Source organism: Scleropages formosus, chromosome 4 (assembly GCF_900964775.1).
Source record: "Scleropages formosus chromosome 4, fSclFor1.1, whole genome shotgun sequence".
NCBI lineage: Eukaryota > Metazoa > Chordata > Actinopteri > Osteoglossiformes > Osteoglossidae > Scleropages > Scleropages formosus.
The window spans coordinates 19,065,725-19,084,223 of NC_041809.1; the positions used below are offsets into that span (position 1 = coordinate 19,065,725).

The 18,499-nt window shown below is 46.5% G+C and overlaps 1 protein-coding gene across 2 annotated transcripts in view; it reads right to left on the reverse strand.

The window, feature by feature from the left end:
* Window positions 1-17,459, reverse strand: part of robo3 (roundabout, axon guidance receptor, homolog 3 (Drosophila)) — a 125,876-nt gene extending 108,417 nt beyond the window's left edge. For both annotated transcript variants that reach the window (XM_018755447.1, XM_018755446.1), the window contains exon 1: window positions 16,751-17,459. In XM_018755447.1, the coding sequence (XP_018610963.1) occupies window positions 16,751-16,910 (160 nt within the window). In that variant the 5' untranslated portion in view covers window positions 16,911-17,459. The remainder of the gene's footprint in view (window positions 1-16,750) is intronic.
* Window positions 17,460-18,499: the final 1,040 nt, after the last annotated feature.

The following is an 18,499-nucleotide window of genomic DNA, read 5'->3' on the forward strand; positions in this document are numbered from 1 at the left end:
TGCGAAACCCCTCCTCCTCTCTGTGAGCCGCCAGCCCTTGAGACGGCACCGTTTCGAAAAATCGATCTTCCTTCAAGTGTTGCCCCGGGTCCCGCTCTGTCTGACGAGAGAACAACGGCGCTCGGCCACTGCGGGATTAATCCCCACAGCCTCCTGCCACGTGACCATCTGTCCGACGTGCACGTCTATGTGTGCGCTCGAGGGGGAGGGGGTTCGCCGAAATGTCAGCTAGCAATCAGGTACTTTGATGAGCAGCTATCAGAGCCGACCTCCGACCCTGACATTTCCTTTCAAGTGCAGGCTTGCAAAGGCAGCCTTTCAAATGCAAAGCGGGCAGCGTGGAGCAGCGGCAGGCGGGCGAGGGGAAGGGTGCCCCCCCAGGCTCCCAATGCCCCACACTATGTCTGCGCCAGGCCCTAATTGGCAGGATAAATGTTTTTGCTCTCAGGCTAATTGCCGGAGGAGGCTAACAAACCCTGGAGGAGAGCTGTGCTGAAAGGTTACCTCCTCCCCACTCGCTCCCGACACTGGCCCATCTCTGATACCTCTCTCTTCAAACAAGGGCAAGAGCGATGAGGACTAAAATGTGGCGTTTGTACTCTGACGGGACACTGCATAACACACAGCAGTATCGTAGTGTGGATCTCAGTGCATTAGCGCACATTGATGAAAGGGTCACAAAAGCGTTACTTAGTTTATGTTTGTCAAAGGTAACTTGCACAGATCACAGTATTTTATTTTAAATTTTAAGTCTGCTAAATGAAACAATTCAAGTTAAGCATCTGTAAATTATGTAGAACTTCAGGGCTCCCTCCTTGGACCTATTAAAATATCTGCCACTTGTTGAATTCCTTAACTACCGTGCTACCTGAAGCATCATACATCTCCATTACCTAACCTGCATCCCACACCCTCCCATAAAAGCTGTGCAGACAGATCTGGAGTTCATATCCCTATGTTTACAGCTAGATGAGTCAAACCCTCACACCAGAAGCTCTCACCCATGCTCCACACGGTCCTCTGTCAGCCATGTCCCCTTCTATGTCTTCACTGCATATCAGGGCAATAATGGTGAGAACAGGTCTTATACATGCTTCTCGTATGCCCATGTTGGACATAAAATAAAAGCAATGAAACACGGAGCACCCGCAACCCTCACGAAAAGACTTAGTCATGTATGATTTAAGTGCAAATTTTAAGAACTGTAGCCCTTGGTTACAATAAGCAGTTACTGTGCACTGCTTTTACTCTGCGATGGACTGGCACTCTGTCCAGGGTGTACCCTCTCTCAGCCTTCCGCACATTGCTCGGAGGATAGACTCGGGTTTACGGCAACCCAATGTATGAAAATCAGAAAAGTCACAAATGGATCCAGGTGTCCAAGGCACCCAGGTGTCTCAATGACTTTTTCCGAGATCTCCTCAGAACCTGCGACTAAGATTGTGAGCAGCTACTTGTACACCACATTGCAATATAGTGGGTTTTATCTCTGTTCACTCCTTATTTTTAACACAGTGCTGCAGACAGTCGGTAAAATGCAACACAGGACAGCATACATAGACACACATGCTGGCTCAAGCAAGGTTCCGGCAACAGAGGGCACAAGGCTGGAGAAGGAGGGGACACAGCAAGGACAGGATGCCAGTCCCTCACAGAGCACCCCAAGCAGGACTCAAACCCCAGACCTGCCAGAGAGCAGGCAGAGGCTAAACCCGGTGTACCACCACACCCCCGTGCCCACAAACAGCATACGGTACTGCTTAAAAGTATGAGTCAACTTTCTGCAAAACTAATTTTTGTTCAAAAGGCATTTGGTGAACAGGTTTCATCAGGAAATTGTCTTCCTAGCCCTTGTGCAGCAGTTCCCAGAGATGCAGGACCCTTATGGGTCACTTTGCTTTCACTGTTCTGTCCAGTTTGTCCCATGCAAGTACTACCCAGGTTGGCCGTGTGTACTCAAACTTTTGACTAGAAGGGTACACTCTTCAATCATACAAGGGGATCCATATATGCTCAGTTTGCTGCAGAGGCTTAGGAAAATAAATCCCGATGGACATCAGATGTTTGTAGACATCAGATGCTTGTATCACAGGTTTAGCAACAGAGATACATATTTGCAGTCTCAGACCACTCACTTGGTGCCTTTGTTCCTCGGTAGTGTCAATCTGGCTATTTTCTGAATAAATCTAGCTCATTAACCTCGGGGGGTACTCGCAGAATTTATGCCGCCTTCCAGCATAAAATTCATCTTAGCTGACAAAATTATTTGTCTTCTGACCCAAAGTAAAGACGATCGAGGGAAGAGATAGTAATAAATGTATAGAGAACTTGAGGAGCGTTTGTCACACCGCTTTTGTGACTCAAGAAAGACAATGCAGGCTAAGGTCCTGGAAAAAAGAATGGGCCCTTTGTTCTGCGAGGATTTACTGTTAAATATAACAGCAAACCTGCGGTGCGATGATGGGACTGTCAGCTAAAGATGTTTGAGAAGGTTATCAGTTGCACGAACTCCATTTCTATGTCTGATTTTGACTGAGACAGATTCATCGCTTTCCTGTTTGGGGAAAGGCCAGCTATAAACTGTCAGCATCTGTTTTTGAGATGGATTGCATCTCGCTCCCGCTACTGCGCCCATTGACCTGTCTGCCACTTATTACACTGCTGCCTTGAATGAGCACAGCACACCTGCACAGCTGACAGGAGGCTCCGAAACCCAGCCAGGCATGATTCAATCTCCCCCGACTAGGCAAATGCGCAATCTCAGTGATACAAAAGAGAACTCCCGAAAAGAGAGCGAGTCTTTCGCGATCCCCACCGGCAAGCCGTTGGAAACTGGTGACCCGGGTGACCTCGTGTTTTAGAAGCGGCGAGGAAGGCCTCGGTGCCTCCCCACACCGTGAGACTCAACTTCCCCCCCAGCGAATCGCTTTGCCGCGCGGTCCCGGATGAAGTCCGACAGCTGTCCGAATGCTGCGGCTCGGGAGGGAGACCCTCACTCTGCTGGCGAGCCCGTGTGCAAGGAAAGGTCAGGTGCCATCGATTGCCATAAATAAGGTATGAGGCAGGATGGGAGTAAAGAGCCAGGAGGGAGTTACGGGGGGGATCTTCTGCATGGCGAATGGCCCGTTTTGCCGTGTTTGCCGGCCGAGGGCAGACAGCCCTGCATTCGGTTTTCTCTGATAACCTTCTCCAAACAAGTACCTGTACCCCCCCGCCCCACCTAGATTCTTGATGCCCTTCTCTGGGGGTCGCTATAGCAATGGTGCTTAAGTGTGTATGAGTGATGTGCAGCTACAGGTTAAGCATACCAATATATAATCGAGGTAATTCTTATGAAAAGGGAGAACAGGATAGAACCTCCTGAGAGCAAATTACTGTGTATCTGTCGCCCAGAAGGCAGGTTGACGAGACTTTATATCCTTTTACTGGTATTTTTGTAACCCGTTAACTTTAGCTATTAGGAAAATGTCAACTTTTACAAAAGAACCGTACTCACTTGTTAAAAATCTCACCGCATTGAGACACGGTATCCGGATTATTCAGTTAAAGTTATTTCAACACCAAGATGCTGAAACACACACACACACACACACACACACACACACACAATGGATCATTCGTACCAATGCCATCCTTCCTGGTGGAGCTGAATTCAAAGAGACGCTCTTTTACGAAAACCCGTGGCCAACATCTGATCCAAGACCGAATGCATCTTCTAGGGACATGTGGCAGAATGTCACGATTTCACCTAAGGGATAAACATCCCCGAGGCCCTATTTGTTGTGATGTGCAAAGCTGGAATGGTAACATGCGCTAGAGAACCTTTGCATGCATTCCATCTTTAAAATCCATATAATCAACAGGGCTTCTTTTCAGCTGCACAATGTGCAAATGAGAGGTACTTTACTGCGAAAATCTGAACCGCCGTACTTTGCAGGTGCCTCAGCTGAGCGAGGTGCTGTGTGGACGACCGGACCTGCTTAATGGAGCGGTTGCACAAGGAGAGGGCAGGAGGCCATTAAAACGGCGTGCGGAGCGAAAGCGGGGGTCCCGCACCCGTGCCGACTGCGCAGCTGCTCGTACCCCGAAGTGCCACCCAGGTGCATCCATTAACCCGCGGTGCAACATCAAGAGCAGGGCTTTCAGGCGCACGGGGCGCAAGGGCAGGGGCCCTCCGCGGTGCCATACAGCGCTAATTAAGAGCTTCCTTAACAAAGACACACACAACAGTTAAAAGGACCCTTCTTTCTCACGCATCGCTGAATTATTAATGCTTCCTCATTTTTTATTTGGCTCAAAAACTCAGCGGCGTGTCCGAGACTCCCGAGAGGGAGCGACGCAGACTTTTGTGCTCTTTCGCTGCCTTCTGCGTCGAGCTCTCGCCACGGCTTCCCCTCAAGCTCGGAATGTGCAGCTCAACAAAACCCACCGTCATTCACAGAATATCAACAGGCAAACTCATTAAAATAACTACGTGAAGCCAATCAGATTGCAATTACTTTCCGGGCCCACTGGGTCTTCCACTTACTCTATCGTTTTCTATTTTTTTTTTTTGGAACCGCTGCTCATGATTAATACTGTGATCCCGCATACCAATGAAGACTCCAGACAAGAGGCTGGACGCAAACACCCTATGAGTCACCCGTGAGCTCCCATCCATCCCGCTGTGGAAAGAGCGGAACTCCCAGAACCACCTGAGGGGAGCGGCGGCCAGGTGAGGTCCCGGACCTTCGCCCGTTTTCTGGTTTAACCGGCACTGCTGGGTCAAGGTACTCCGCCACCCGTAAATGGGCAGCGGCAATGCCGCCGCACGCCAACGCTCCCTGCGGTCGCTCTCTTGCTGCTGCCATGGAAACACGCTGACACCATCTCTCAGCTTGGGAAATCATACTAATAAATAGCTTTATGCTAATAGGCCCAGCAAGCAGTGGCTGTAGCTGCCAATCCTAATACACCTATTAAATTTCTATCAAGGAGACAGAGCCGGGGCGTGCTCGCCCAGCACTGACGTCCCCTGCCTCTGCACAGATTCTCCACCAGCGGCCAAAATTGGCATCTTGGCGCCTTCACCACCCCTTGCCCGCTCGCCTTGCTGTCAGAGCACAGTCTGGCCAGTTTGTCCCTCCAGCTGATTTGCGCACTGGTGACCTTGTTCCTCCGTTCCCGCACCGCAAAATGAGGCCATCGGGGAGGTTCGAGAGGGGGGCTGGCCCTCGACTTCCCGCAGAGACCCATTCGCTACGCAGCGCCGCTGCCATTCATTAAACCAGCCTCCATCTGCCCACTGGCCTCTCGGATGTTGTATGAAATCAAATGTGCAGAGTTACAATGTTTCTTTGTCGAATCTTCAGTGCCAGAGTTTCGCAGAGTGATCGAGGTTCCAAGACGGACAGGCCTGCAAGGAGAGCACTGCATTCATCGTTAATTCTGGGTGACAGCAGAAAAGCAACTGCTTAGTCTTGCCACTTAAAGTCCACTTAAGAAAGTCATTAGGGATAAAAAAGAATTAAGCGAAGAATGTGGTTCTTAAAGAAACAGAAAAGGAACAATGACTTGTTTAATGGATTAATCATGATGTCGTTGCTGTCTGACTCAATGCATCCGTGTACCGGTGTATCCATGGACTGATCACTGTAAAGAGTATCGCCACCTTGTGGGCAGCCAGGGCCATTGCAACCCAGTGGTGTACTATCTCAGAAGATTGTGCTATATTAAAATCTTACAAAGGGGGTGCGGTGGCACGGTGGGTTTGGCCTGTGCCTGCTCTCTGGTGGGTCCTGGGTTTGAGTCCTCCTTGGGGTGCCTTGTGACGGACTGGCGTCCTGTCCTGCCTGTGTCCCCTCCCCCTCCAGCCTTGCGCCCTGTACTGCTGGGTTAGGCTCCGGCTTGCTGTGACTCCTGCTTGGGATAAGCAGTTTCGGTGTGTGTAATGTCTTACATTGATTCCTTTAACTAACACTTTTCTCCAAAGCAACTTATAATGCTAAGCTACCAACAATATTTACCCATTTATCCAGCTGGGTAACTTTACTGGAGCAGTTTAGGGTAAGTACCTTGCTCAAGAGTAGACCTACTACAGCTGGAGGTGGGATTCAAAACTGCAACTGTTGGTTCCAAAGGCAGTAGCTCTAACCACAATACTCCCAGCTGCCCCATATATCCAACCACTGTCAAAGGCCTGTTCAGCTGTATGTCACTAAACACAGACACCCAGAGAGAATTACACTTACTGTATGTCCGCAATGTAAAATTTTGGAGATAATTTGTAACCCCTCCGACTGTGGCGTGTGACTGTTTGTAGACTGAGGTCCTCGCATCACAGAAGAATCAAAGTTCTTCACTATCAGTGTTTCTCAACGATAGCATCTTAGCGGCACTCTAAGCAATCAGTGTTCTTCTTCGGGTTGTCCTGACCCAATACATCAATCTGGGTCAGATCTATTTCCAAGAGGAATAAAAACAGAGTATACGCTGAGTGTAGCCTCACTGGCTTGGTGCCCATTGCTTCTGGGATAGGTACTGAACCACTGCAACATGATGCATCACTAGAGAGCTTAGGGGGAGTGAGTGATTGAGTGAGTGTAACACATTATTCCATCTCTTCACAGTATTCCAGCTAAAAAGTGAACAAATTCCTCATTTGGACGGAAGCACATCAGAGCAGCACTTGATGACAGGCAGGTACCAGGAGACTCGGGCTGATTTCTCACATACTTCCTCTCGCTGCCCCACAGTCTAACTCATGGCCAAAATCTAGGTGCAGGACAGTGGTGCAAACTTGTACTCTGATGTGAATTCCTTTCCAAAGTGTCCTGTCTGATAGGTAAAAACACCTGCTGGTGTTCTCTCCATCCAGACTTCATCCTTAAGGGTAGATATTTGTCAACAGGTCCACTGCAAATTTAAAACTAGGATTTTTTAAATTATTTTAATTCATTTAGCTGCTGCTTTTTCTGTATAGCAGCTTATAATGTCAAATTATAATAATTATTTACCAGTTTGTTTTATACAGGTGGGTAAATTTTTTTATATCACTTGCTTATATCATTTGCTCAGGAGTATTACAGCAGGCGGGCGGCGGCGCAGCACCTGATCTCTGGTGGGTCTGGGGTTCGAATCCCGCTTGGGGTGCCTCGTTACAGACTGGCGTCCTGTCCCGGGTGTGTCCCCTCCCCCTCCAGCCTTCCGCCCTGTGTTGCTGGGTTAGGCTCCGGCTCCCCGTGACCCCAAATGGGACGAGTGGTTCAGAAAGTGTGTGTGTGTGTTATAGCAGGAGCTAAGATTTGAACCCATGTCCTCTCTGTACAAGGTAACAGCTCTAACAGCAGTACTAGCTGCCCCCTTTACAATTACAAAAAATTTTGATAGGAATTCTACATTTTACTGTCATATTACTTAATTAGGACTTAGGTCTGCCTGTGCAACTGGGCACATTGGGTAGCACTGTCCAGTGATTTCGACTGGCAGCTATATTTTGTGCGTCTCCAAGTTGGAGGCCTTCCTGGGCCAAATCTTCCTTGAAGGTGCTTCTCCAAGTCTTTTTCGGTCAGCCTCTTCTAGTCACTCCTTCCGATGGTGTCCAGGTCATTGCCGTCACAGGGTGCCGATGGTCCGGCGTTCGCAACACGTTTTCTGTTACGTATAAAAACAAATCACCCTTCTTCCATGATTTCTGACATATGAGCTGCCAAAGGCTAAACAGGTCTTACTGGTGCCCAGTTAGCAGTGTGATATCCCTTATTTGTGGCTGCCTGTGTTGTTCAGATCTATTTAATACATATAAAATTAAACAACGTTGGATTATTACAGTTTGCTCTATATTGACTGGCTTTTTAGCTCTTAATGCATATCAATTATGACCTCATAATAAAGGAATTATCCTCTAATTATGGTGTAACTATCCAGGGTAGAGGCTGTTAATTCAGTTAATACCGAAACGGCTGCTCCGGAGATGGAGTCATTTCATTTCTCGGTGTTCCTTCTTGCAGATAGGTGCTGCTCCTCTCAGACATCGATCCGACCGAGATCGACAGACAGGATCAGGTCAACCTGAAGAGGAATGCTGATTGCATTCCAAGTGTGGCTGAAATGCTATCGCTGAGAAACTCTGATTGTGAAGAACTGTGATTCTCCTGTGATGTGAGTACTTCAGGGAAGGGGGAGGGGGGCGGTGATTACAAAGGACAGATGAGGATACGTTCTGTGAGGTCATTGCAGCTTTTGAAATGCCTCTGACACCCTTCGAACCTCACGCCGCCGGGCAGCATCAGAAGCAATGAAAGCAGAGCTGGGAGTTGACAGCTCATGCCACTTTTCAAGCAACTTGGATGGTTCAGGGGATGTGAGTAAATGGAGAAAAGTCTGGCTGGGGGGGGGGGGGTGGTGTTTGCAAATCAACAGCTGGATGCTGGGTAATTAATTGCCACTCAGCCTCTGTATGCGAGCGCAGCCATAATTGTGAGTGACTACATTTCAGGGTATTATTCTGGAGTTTGTCCCTGTCTGGTGGTGCACCGTGATCACTCCCGTTATTAGCGAGGATGCTACGGGGTTGGTGGGGGGGGGGGGGGGGGCTCCGCTTACCGGCTTGTGCGGAGCTCTTTCCTGCCCCTGCCTCCCTCCCTGGGGGGTGTGTGCCTGAAGGACTGACAGTGCTGCCCTATAATGACTTAATTAGTGTTTAACTGTGAAATGCTTATTGATTGGCTGCGCGGCCCCTCTCCGCAGGCCACGATTACATGCGGGGCGAGAGTGATTCATCACGTTTACGCCAAGCCTCTGGACGACGTTCACGCACTCCTGCTCCACCGCAAACCACTAATAGCCCAGGCTAATTAATCACAACCCGCATGCAGGCACATCACCGCGACTGTCACATTTCAGAAGCGATGGCGGTAATGAATCACCCCAAATAAATATAAATAAAAGCTGTGAAATGCATGGATGCTTTCACAAACCAGCCTCAGTGCATTTATACCCAAGCCCCTTATTCCAGCATTGGACTCTGAAGTCACAGGCCAACAGTTCTATACGTATCGTTGCTAATCTCAAAATGCAAATAAAACGAAAATGATTAATAAAAAGACGCAAAGCAAATAATCGCTTTAAGATATGGTAAAAACTTGAAATGAAATATAGCAAAATGATTTTTTGTAGATTTCCGCTCTGGGTCCTCATTTAACTTCACCCTGTATGTGTCTCAGGATTAGAGTCTTGCAAAGACTTAGAACTTCCTTCTGCGCATCATTTGTTAAACCGCATTCAAAATTTTAACAAAACCAAAAACAAAATGTTACTGGGTAACTCGACACGAGTTTGTAAAAAACACGGTTGCTCCAGGAGAACAAATCAGAGTGACAGCTTTTTGTTAACCTTTATCTCTGCGACTCATTTCTCCAAGGTGACTTACTGTGTTAAACAAACACAGTCTCAGCTTTACATGATCTACCCATGTATACAGCAGGGCTTTCGTACCGTATCGGTTTAGTGTAAGTACCTTGATCAAGGGCACTAGAGCAGGATTGGGATTTGAGCTAGTGACCTTCAGATTGCAATACACCAGTTTTAAGGGCTGTGCTGTCATAATGTGCATGTGCAAGTGGACGGCGTATTCATATGCGTGACATGGGCAGTACGTACATATCTATCGCCGCGGCCGAACGACATTAATTATTGTGGAAGAAACAAAAATCAGACTGTACCTGATAATCCACTTTGGTACCAGCTAAGGAGAAATAAAATTTTTCCTTCAAGAACAGTAGGTCAGAGTTCCATCAAATACAGTAGACATCTCTGCATGCGTGTACCCCATAAAGTGTATAAGTGGGGGGGGTGTTTGCAGTTGATCCGTTGGCTGGGGAATCAACTGATTACAATAACAATGCTGACAGCAGATGTTGGGAACAAAGCAGGGCACTCATTTAAAAACAGTGTGGCCACTCCATTAGGCTGCAGTGCCATTGACTTGTGTCAGAGGAGCAGAGACAAATGAACTGCTTTGCCATCTGATGATGAGGAGTGGGCCAGGGGTCAGTGTCCTTCGTCCTGACCCCCCCCGTCATCAGCACAATTAACCCCTTTCTTTCATTGACTTTTTGCTTGTTTGAGGTGCTTCCACCCCCCCCGGACAAGTGCAGTCATGCCCAAGCACCGGAACGTGGGCTTACGCAACGCTCTGGATCCCGGACGAGCGTCTGATCGGCTAGGCGGGCGGCGGGCGGCTGACACGTGCAGGGCAGTGAGATAAGCGAGCTCAGGCTGCCCATTGCATCGAGACAATCTTCTGATGTGCATTCAAGGGGCACTCCAACGGAGCGCGCTTTGCCTTCAGTTTCTTACGCTTTTGCAAGGTGTTTCCGTGGAATCCAAAATCGCCACTCTACAAGAGGCGTGCAAACAATCCAAATCAAATTTTCCACTACAAAAAGTGAGCAGTGGGGTTATTCCTTACAATTTAAAATTCATTGCTTCGTATGAACAGCGTGCTAAATGTACTATGTTCCTATGACATTCTGTGCTCCTGTGTAAGTACCTAGTCGATCTCCGATACGTATTCAACATTAATGGAAATAAATCAGTGAGCAACATGGGCAAGCTGAAATGGGCTGACCCAAAAAAAGAGAGCTCGGTCCAGCAGGGCATCTGCCTCTCTAAAGTCTAACCGTGTCAGAATGATTGACAGGTGCACAAATAACTGGGAGGTCGTCGTCTTAGACACAAACCGCAGAGAATGGCACCCAACACAACCATCCAGCAGCAATCAGCCCCACCAGTTTCATCTCTCACCAAGAATCCAGCATCAACAATCCCATCCACTGACATTTTGATTGAATACACACGCCCCCCCCCCCCCACACACACAAATACACGCGCGCACGCGAACGCCGAGGCGCATTATTTCGGAAAATTGATGTATGAAGGGCAATGTGGCAACCTTACATTTATCTTTATTCCAATTTAATCCAACACGAGCGTGGCTAAAAAGGATTCTATCTCTTCCCCAATTTCCAAACCAGTCTCCCTCAGTGCATCTGTGTGGTCGTCAGACTGCCGAATGCCTCGGTCCTTTTTAATTTGCATACTTTTCAATCAGCATTCAATGACACTCCTCAGAGTTAATGAAGAAATTGCAAAAAAAAAAGTGCATTTGCACATTAGGATATGCAGTTCCTACCTCTGGCTGTCTTTGCGCCGGCTGAAACGCACCTTTGTCACAGTCACCTTCAGACGCGGGGCTCTGGATGCGTACCGATTTCCATACATATTTTGTTATGTACATAATTCTGCATATCATCACAGAGACGGGGACATTAAAACCTGGGATTAGCTTGTCAGTGTGGGATTTCGGAGAATGTCGGAATGAGACAATCCAGCTGATTAAGCTGGAGAGGGCTCGTCCTGTACGCCCAGGAATATAAATGACAGTAATTTGCTGGTACATGACAGATATCTATTCCAAATGTTATTCATAGCCCGATGGTGGTAGAAGATTGATATAATCAGGAAGCTGTGAGATAATGCATGAAGGGGAATGGGAAAGGGAGGAGAAGTTATTGAGCAACATGCAGACTCATATTTGTACCCTCTGCAAATCTCGAGGATAACATTGTTTGCTTTTCAACCGGCAGGTGTGATCTTAAAAACATGAATTGCGCTCCTTCTCTGACCTTAATAAGACAAGAGGTCTGCTCACTGTGGAATAATAACAGGGAAGAAGCAACAGGTATTACCGCCGGTGGCAGCAGGATGAGGAAAGGCAAGAAGGCAGACAAGCGGTGCTGTGGTTAAGCAGTAGAGCTGAAATGACCCAAATGATCACAGGTTCAAATTCCAGGGTGGGGAACTGCTACTTTAATTAATAAATTAATACGTATTGCAATGTGAGTTCCATTGACAGTCTTCTTGCCTAAATAAACAATGAGAAAGAGAAGTGTGGAGGAAGAGGGACAGGGCAATAATAGGGTGAATAAGGGAACAGATGGAAACATGGGCCTCCGTCGCGGTGGCGTTTTGCAGCGAGTCACGCACCGGATGCAATGACGTCTGTGTGCCCAAGACGGGAGACCCTGCAGATGGCGCGAGCGGCGAAACCCAGCGACTCTGCTGGTCTGTGTGCTCTCAGTAAGCACAGGGCCAGGAGACCCTTCCATTAATCAGTCATTCCCTTTCTGTGCCGCGACAAAGTCCCGCCATGCAGAACAGCTGGCAGCAGAAAACTGAAAAAGGTCAGTTTTAATGACGCCGGCTCAAATTTGGCCGTCCGTGCTTGTGATATCTCGGTGCGTACCTGGGTGCGTGTGCATGTGTGCCTGTGTGCCTGTGTGTGTCTGCATATTTCTGTGCACGCATGTGAATGACGGGGAGGGGTGCCCATTAATAAGCTTCAGAGGGAGGCCAGCTGACAAATGGCAGCTTTCCGTCCGGGTTCGACGTGGGGGGGGGGAGACAGTGCAGCCTGGCACCCCCCGCTTGGTCAGCGCTGTATGAATAAACATGTTGTGTTTTGGAAAGGCTCCCCTCCCCTGCACCATTAATAATGCATCGGCGGCCGGCCGTTTTGGGCGAATAAATCAGGAGTCCCACTGTCCTGGAGGAGTGTGAATTTGCACATTTTGTGAGGGAGGGGCCTGCCAGAGGAGGCCTGTTTTTATATCCCATCACAATGGGAAGTGAAGATGAGCCTAGGCGGTGACTTTGCTGTCTCTGTAGCCACGTACTAACAGCCGAAATGAAATTGTCAGTCATACACGGCGGGGTGTTCTCGCAACAAGACATGTGTGTCACATCTGACAAATGGACTACTGGCGCCCGTGACTGACATGTCTGCGCCTAACTGAGTGGTTCTGAGATGGGCACGGTGGTCACGGTCAGGGTACAAATCTGCTTATCTTCCATGCTAAAAAGCGCCACTCGGGACCTGCAATGGAATAATAAAGAAAAGTTTAATCTTTGGTTTACGATCAAAGGTTTTAATTTCTATTACCTTCTAATAGCTGACTAGTAAAGTTACGAACAACGGTAAAGTCAGAACCAGTAGAAAACTCAAAGAAAGCACATTTTGGCACAATAAAGGGTGCAGAAGAGTTGAGAAGCGTTAGAATGGACTTTAATTTTGAAAATTTAAACTTGAGCTGTGAGGAGCAGTAATGAAAGGCAAGAGGGGAACATTCCAGAATGAGAGGAGAAAAGGGTGCAGGACTAATGACAAAAGTCTTGATAAATAGGACAGAGAGCCTACTTGACCTCTGTAAGGAGACAAATAACCACATTAGCACTGGGGGATTAGAGAACACCGCGTGCGCCACACAATGGACACGTTTCCCCAGACGACAGCGCCACCAATTAGAGAACAAGGGATTAGTCGCCCATGGTGCCAGGATGAGGGGGTCCGAAATCTTCACAGCCGCCGATATCCAAGCTGACAGCTGAGAACGAGCTCAGATAATGGGACTTAAGTCCTGGAAGTTGATGACACATGTGACGCAGGCGCTGAACCAGCGCCAAGCCCCCCGCGAAGCCCCCTGGCCCTGGAGCATCTGATGGTAAACTCTTCTCTTAACCACAGATGCAGGCTGCCTGGAACTTCTGCCTTTCCTTTTTTGGAGTAAATATGGCCTGAATGAACCGGGCAGTCTTCCTTTCAAGTATTACACCACATTGCATCACTGAAAATTTCACGAGAACGTTCGGTCTCCAAGGGCTTTATTAACATTTGGTAATTTTTAATAAAACGCATGTTCTAACATTGCCGTGTATTAGAAATAGGACACAAAGTTTTGGATATTTAATACAGGCATTCACACTTGCTTACTCTATTGCTGGTATTATAGGAAGCCCACCTTACGTAGCTAATACCCACAGGCATTGTGAGGCGTTTAATAAAATAACTACATGTGTGAGTAAGTAAAACAAATCACAGGAATCTACTGTCAAACTCAAATAAAAGCCATCGGATCAGTGGCGGTAAGCACTGCTGCCGTTGGCTCTAAGTTTTACAGCTCAAACCTCACACACTAATAGTACCACTGAGCAAGGTACTCATGTTAAATTGTTCCAGCAGAATTACCCAGCTACACAAATGAGTAAACAACTTGGTTTGGAGAAAAGTGTCAGGCAAAATGAATGAATGCAAATGTAACATGAGAGTTGGGACTTAAATCAATTAAGATCCTAATCTGGCAGTTGATAAAAGAAAAGAGAACACAAAATCTGACAAACTCCACAACACCCGGAGGTGCACTATTCCCTCTGTCTGGCCAAATCGATTATCGCTTCCTGAATCTGCTACTGCGTGTCGGTAATTTTTATCCACATCCGATTAGTTCCAAGGAGACCGTAAGAGACTGACCACTTATTCCAAAGTATTGAGTTTCTTGTCGAGACTTCAGTGGACTCTGCTACTAGTACTCCACAAGAGCGGGGAAGACAGAAGAAAAAAACAGACTTCCTCAAAGAGCAGGGCCCAGGATAATACCCTTTCTTTCATTCAAGAGATGAACCGCTGACCTTAACATCTACAAGAGGCTTTAGTTTTCAGCCACTATATAACTGTTTCTTCTTTCACCTTTGCTCCCAGGATCGTTAAAGTCATTCCCGATTCAATGCTCAGATAAGACCTACAATGAAATATTAGTCATGTCACTGAAGTTTAGTGTCACAACTCATAAAGCAAAGAAAATCCTAGAACGATATAAGCACATTGTTTTGTTGATTCCGATATAACTTATGTATCCACACTCAAAAACAGTAATCAAGGCTGACCATTGTGTTATGGTGTATTTGAACGTACATTTAACTTTGGAAGGAAGTAAAATATTCTGTGGGATTTACTGAGCTTCGTTGATTTTTGATTGGTCATAAGCCTACGATAGACAAGTGAATGTGGTCCTTTACCTACAGTCTGAAGATTTGCTTAAAATGCTGATATCTATTAACCTCTGAGAGCTTATTTAATCTAGCAAATACGTTTAATGCAAAATGAGCCGTAGTGCAAGCATAATACGATTTGGTCCGATCATTCACCAAGAAGTGCAGATGCTTAGCATTCTTGCAGCTCGGTCCAATAAATCTTCCGTAGAATTTGTAAAGGCTGCTGTTTTTTCTTTCAGCACTCTATTATTGGCCTCAGATGTGAAATAAAGAGAGCAGGGAGATAGGGTCCTCACGCTGTGGAATCAGCATTATCAATACGCTCCCACTGCTGAGATAAGCAGCTTATCCGTCCTGCATTTGTGAAGTGAATCAACCTCCTAGTCGCCAGCCTTTGAAATACCCCCCACTTTCACACCCCCAGCAACTCATCCCACTGACTTTTGACTCCATCAGTTGACAATGACAAGCTGTACAAAAATGCCATTTCTCGATCTGCCAGAAGATCGGAAGGAGCAAAGAAAAAAAGTCTCTATAAACTTACGGCATGAATACTTTTAAGGAAAAAAGTTGAAGATTGAAGATCTACTCAACCATTACGACTAGAATTCATAAAAGAACACATTTTACGCAATGTTTCACAAGAACTGACAGTCCAGTACAGTCAGACATTAAGTATTATTTAATGTTTTAAACCTTACATTAAAAAGAATTAAGCACAATTTTAAGCAAATTCAAACGATACCCGATACATTTGCAGATGATTCATCTTTAAAGAATCTTTTCGGAAAGACAATCGAATTTTCCAAAGAAGAGGGCTACGCTGTGATAACGAGCGATACATGTTTCTGAAAGTGCCACAGAGACAACAAAAGAAGACATTCAACTGCACTGTGTCAAAACTATGATGAGAACATAGTACTGAGTGAGGTGCAAAAGCATAGAGCACTAAGGTAAACTGAGCTCCACCCACTTCCCCCTCGATCCTGCACCCCCAGCACTGTCAGACCACCGGTCCTCAGAATAGCAAGGAGAGCTTCCCATCGTGCAAAGACCGCCGTCAGAACAGCCCAGGGGAAAACAGCATCACCATCAGTGAATATCAGCAGATTTCCAGCCTCATGGGCGCTCCCACACCCACTGTGAGTTTGCCTAATGCGACGTCTTGTCTCGGCCGGGCACTCGGCGTTCACCACTTGATGGGAATTAACATTTATATTACTTGTTTTTTTTTTTTTCTCTTGCCTGCAACACAAGTGTTTCATTTTTCCCTTGTCAGCTGGACAAATATTTAATTTCCAGCTAAGAAATGGTGAACGAAATCATGCGTATTTGCATGCAACACAGTAACTCTGTCAGTGGGATTCAAGCCATAATGGTATTAGTTTGTTAAAATGCAAACTCTCGGAAACGCACAGGATTACCAATGACTGGAAAATATGTAAAATTGTTAACCGAAGCAGAAATCTCAAAAAGACGTTATTCGTTAATGCAATTGTTTGTTGTGAAAAAAAACTTTTGACAACTTTTAAACAAGTTTTTTGGATTATATTTAGAAAGGACTCTTCAGTTTATATTGTTATGCTTGTCAGTAATGTAATACAAAAAACTATTTTACAGCACTGTAAAGAACAGCATGGCTGTTGTTTTAGTTTGTATTTATAGGATGAAAATGAATATAATGTACTGTATTAAAATATTGTATTTGATTTATGTATTCCGTACAACTTTAAATGAGGTTAATATAATCAGACGTATAAAAGTCATAGATATATAAATACAGCGTACGGCTGAAGGGAAGGGAACGGAAGATAGGAAAAGACTGACAGGTAGCCAAAGGAAACATCTAATGTTGGAGTGAATCAGTGTGGGAACGACTCACCGTTGAAGCTGGTGAAGTTTCCCAGGTCTAGGAAGGACGTGTTGAACGAAGGGTTGGAGGTCAGATTGAACAGCAGATCAGTGCTGTTGGACAGGTCTCTGCCCATGGTGTCGGCGAAGAGGTTCATCTGGAGCAAGGTTTTGAGCAGGTAGCGCAGCATCTTGCCTCAGCCTGCGAGGGCTGCACAGCCCCTCCGTCTCTGTCCCCTCTCTCCCGCGCGCTCTCCGCCCGTCCCCTCCGTGCGTCGTCTGCTCCTCACCTCTAGTCTTCGGATCCAGGGACGTGAGAAGACACCAGGCTCTCTGTCTCCTCTCCTTCTTACTCAGTTCGATTCAGTTCATTTTTATGCGGCGCTCTTCCCAAAAGGGTTGCCTCGGAGCTTAGTCAGGTGTGATTAAAAAAAAAAGGCGAAAAAACGATTTGAAAAGAAGTCCAGCAGTGAGTGGCGGAAGGGGGAAATAAACTTTTCCCGTTAACCGTGCTTCTCCATGGGACGTCTCAACAGGGGGTTATTCTGCTCTTCTCTTCTCGCCTCCCACGGAACGATGGTTTGATTCTTCTGCCTCTTTTGTCCGGGTCTCACATAACTTCACACACCATGAGCACAAAAACACCTCGCTGGTGTGAAAGAATCCGGCTATCTGATGACCCTTCAGAATCACTGCTCTTTTTTTCCCCCTCCCTCTGCCCCCCTCCCCTCCTCTCCCCATTTCTCTCTCTCTCTCTCTCTCTCTCTCTCTCTCTCTCGGCCCCACTCCTCTCCCTCGCTCTCCTTATCCTCGAGCTTCCTGGAACCTTGTGATGGGCTCCCGGGGGGCCTCAGCAGAGAGAGAGAGCAGGTGCTGCTGGCAATAAATGTTTAATTATTGGATTAATAATCATCCCTGGAGGGGTGGACAGGAGAAGGGGAATACACTGTCACCGTCTGACACATGCACACACGTGCAGACAAATAAAACGCGTCGTCACAATGAGACGACACAAGCAGGAGCGCACCAGAATAAACAAACATGTTCCAGCACAAACACTTCTCATCTGCTACTGTGTGAAATGCAGATGTTTCAATTATCTTCACCATCCAGCAGGTATGAAACACTGCAGACCAACTCAATGCAAGATCTGATGCCTCAAGGTTCGAAAAGTATTCCTTGCAATATATGTATTTTTATATACCGCAGCGCATTTGTTTTTTTTTTTAATGTTTACAATGAAATTTGACTGGTTACGCAAAACACAAATGAATTCGCTCTTTAGATCAATATTAAACTAACAGACTGGAATAAATAGTTCTTCAAGTATTTTCTCCTCCGGTCCTACGTCTTCCCGGTTTATATAGCGTCGGAATATAACAAACACAGGAAACACAGTGGTTATTAATAACACACGGTGGCTCGTCTCAATGAAGGATGAAAAGGAGGAGCAGATGTCTTTCGGGCTCCCTTCAAATCCGAGAAGAACGCGGATTGAAATAAAACAAAAAAATCTTTGTCTTATTCATCATTGCATTTTTTAAATGACACAATCAGCATAATCTTTTTTGTAAAGAAAAGATAAATCAAGCAAAACTGCTAGTAGTGCCACTTTTGTTTATGCGACATCTGGTCATTTCAGTTCCGCCAACATATGGACCCTCGGCAAAGCCATTTATAAAGCGCTCCTTTTTCCTCGGGGTTGCAGTAAAAACTAATTTCAGACAGGGAGCGGTTCAGAAGGTTTTTCAAACCAAAATATGAAAAAATAACTTTTTGG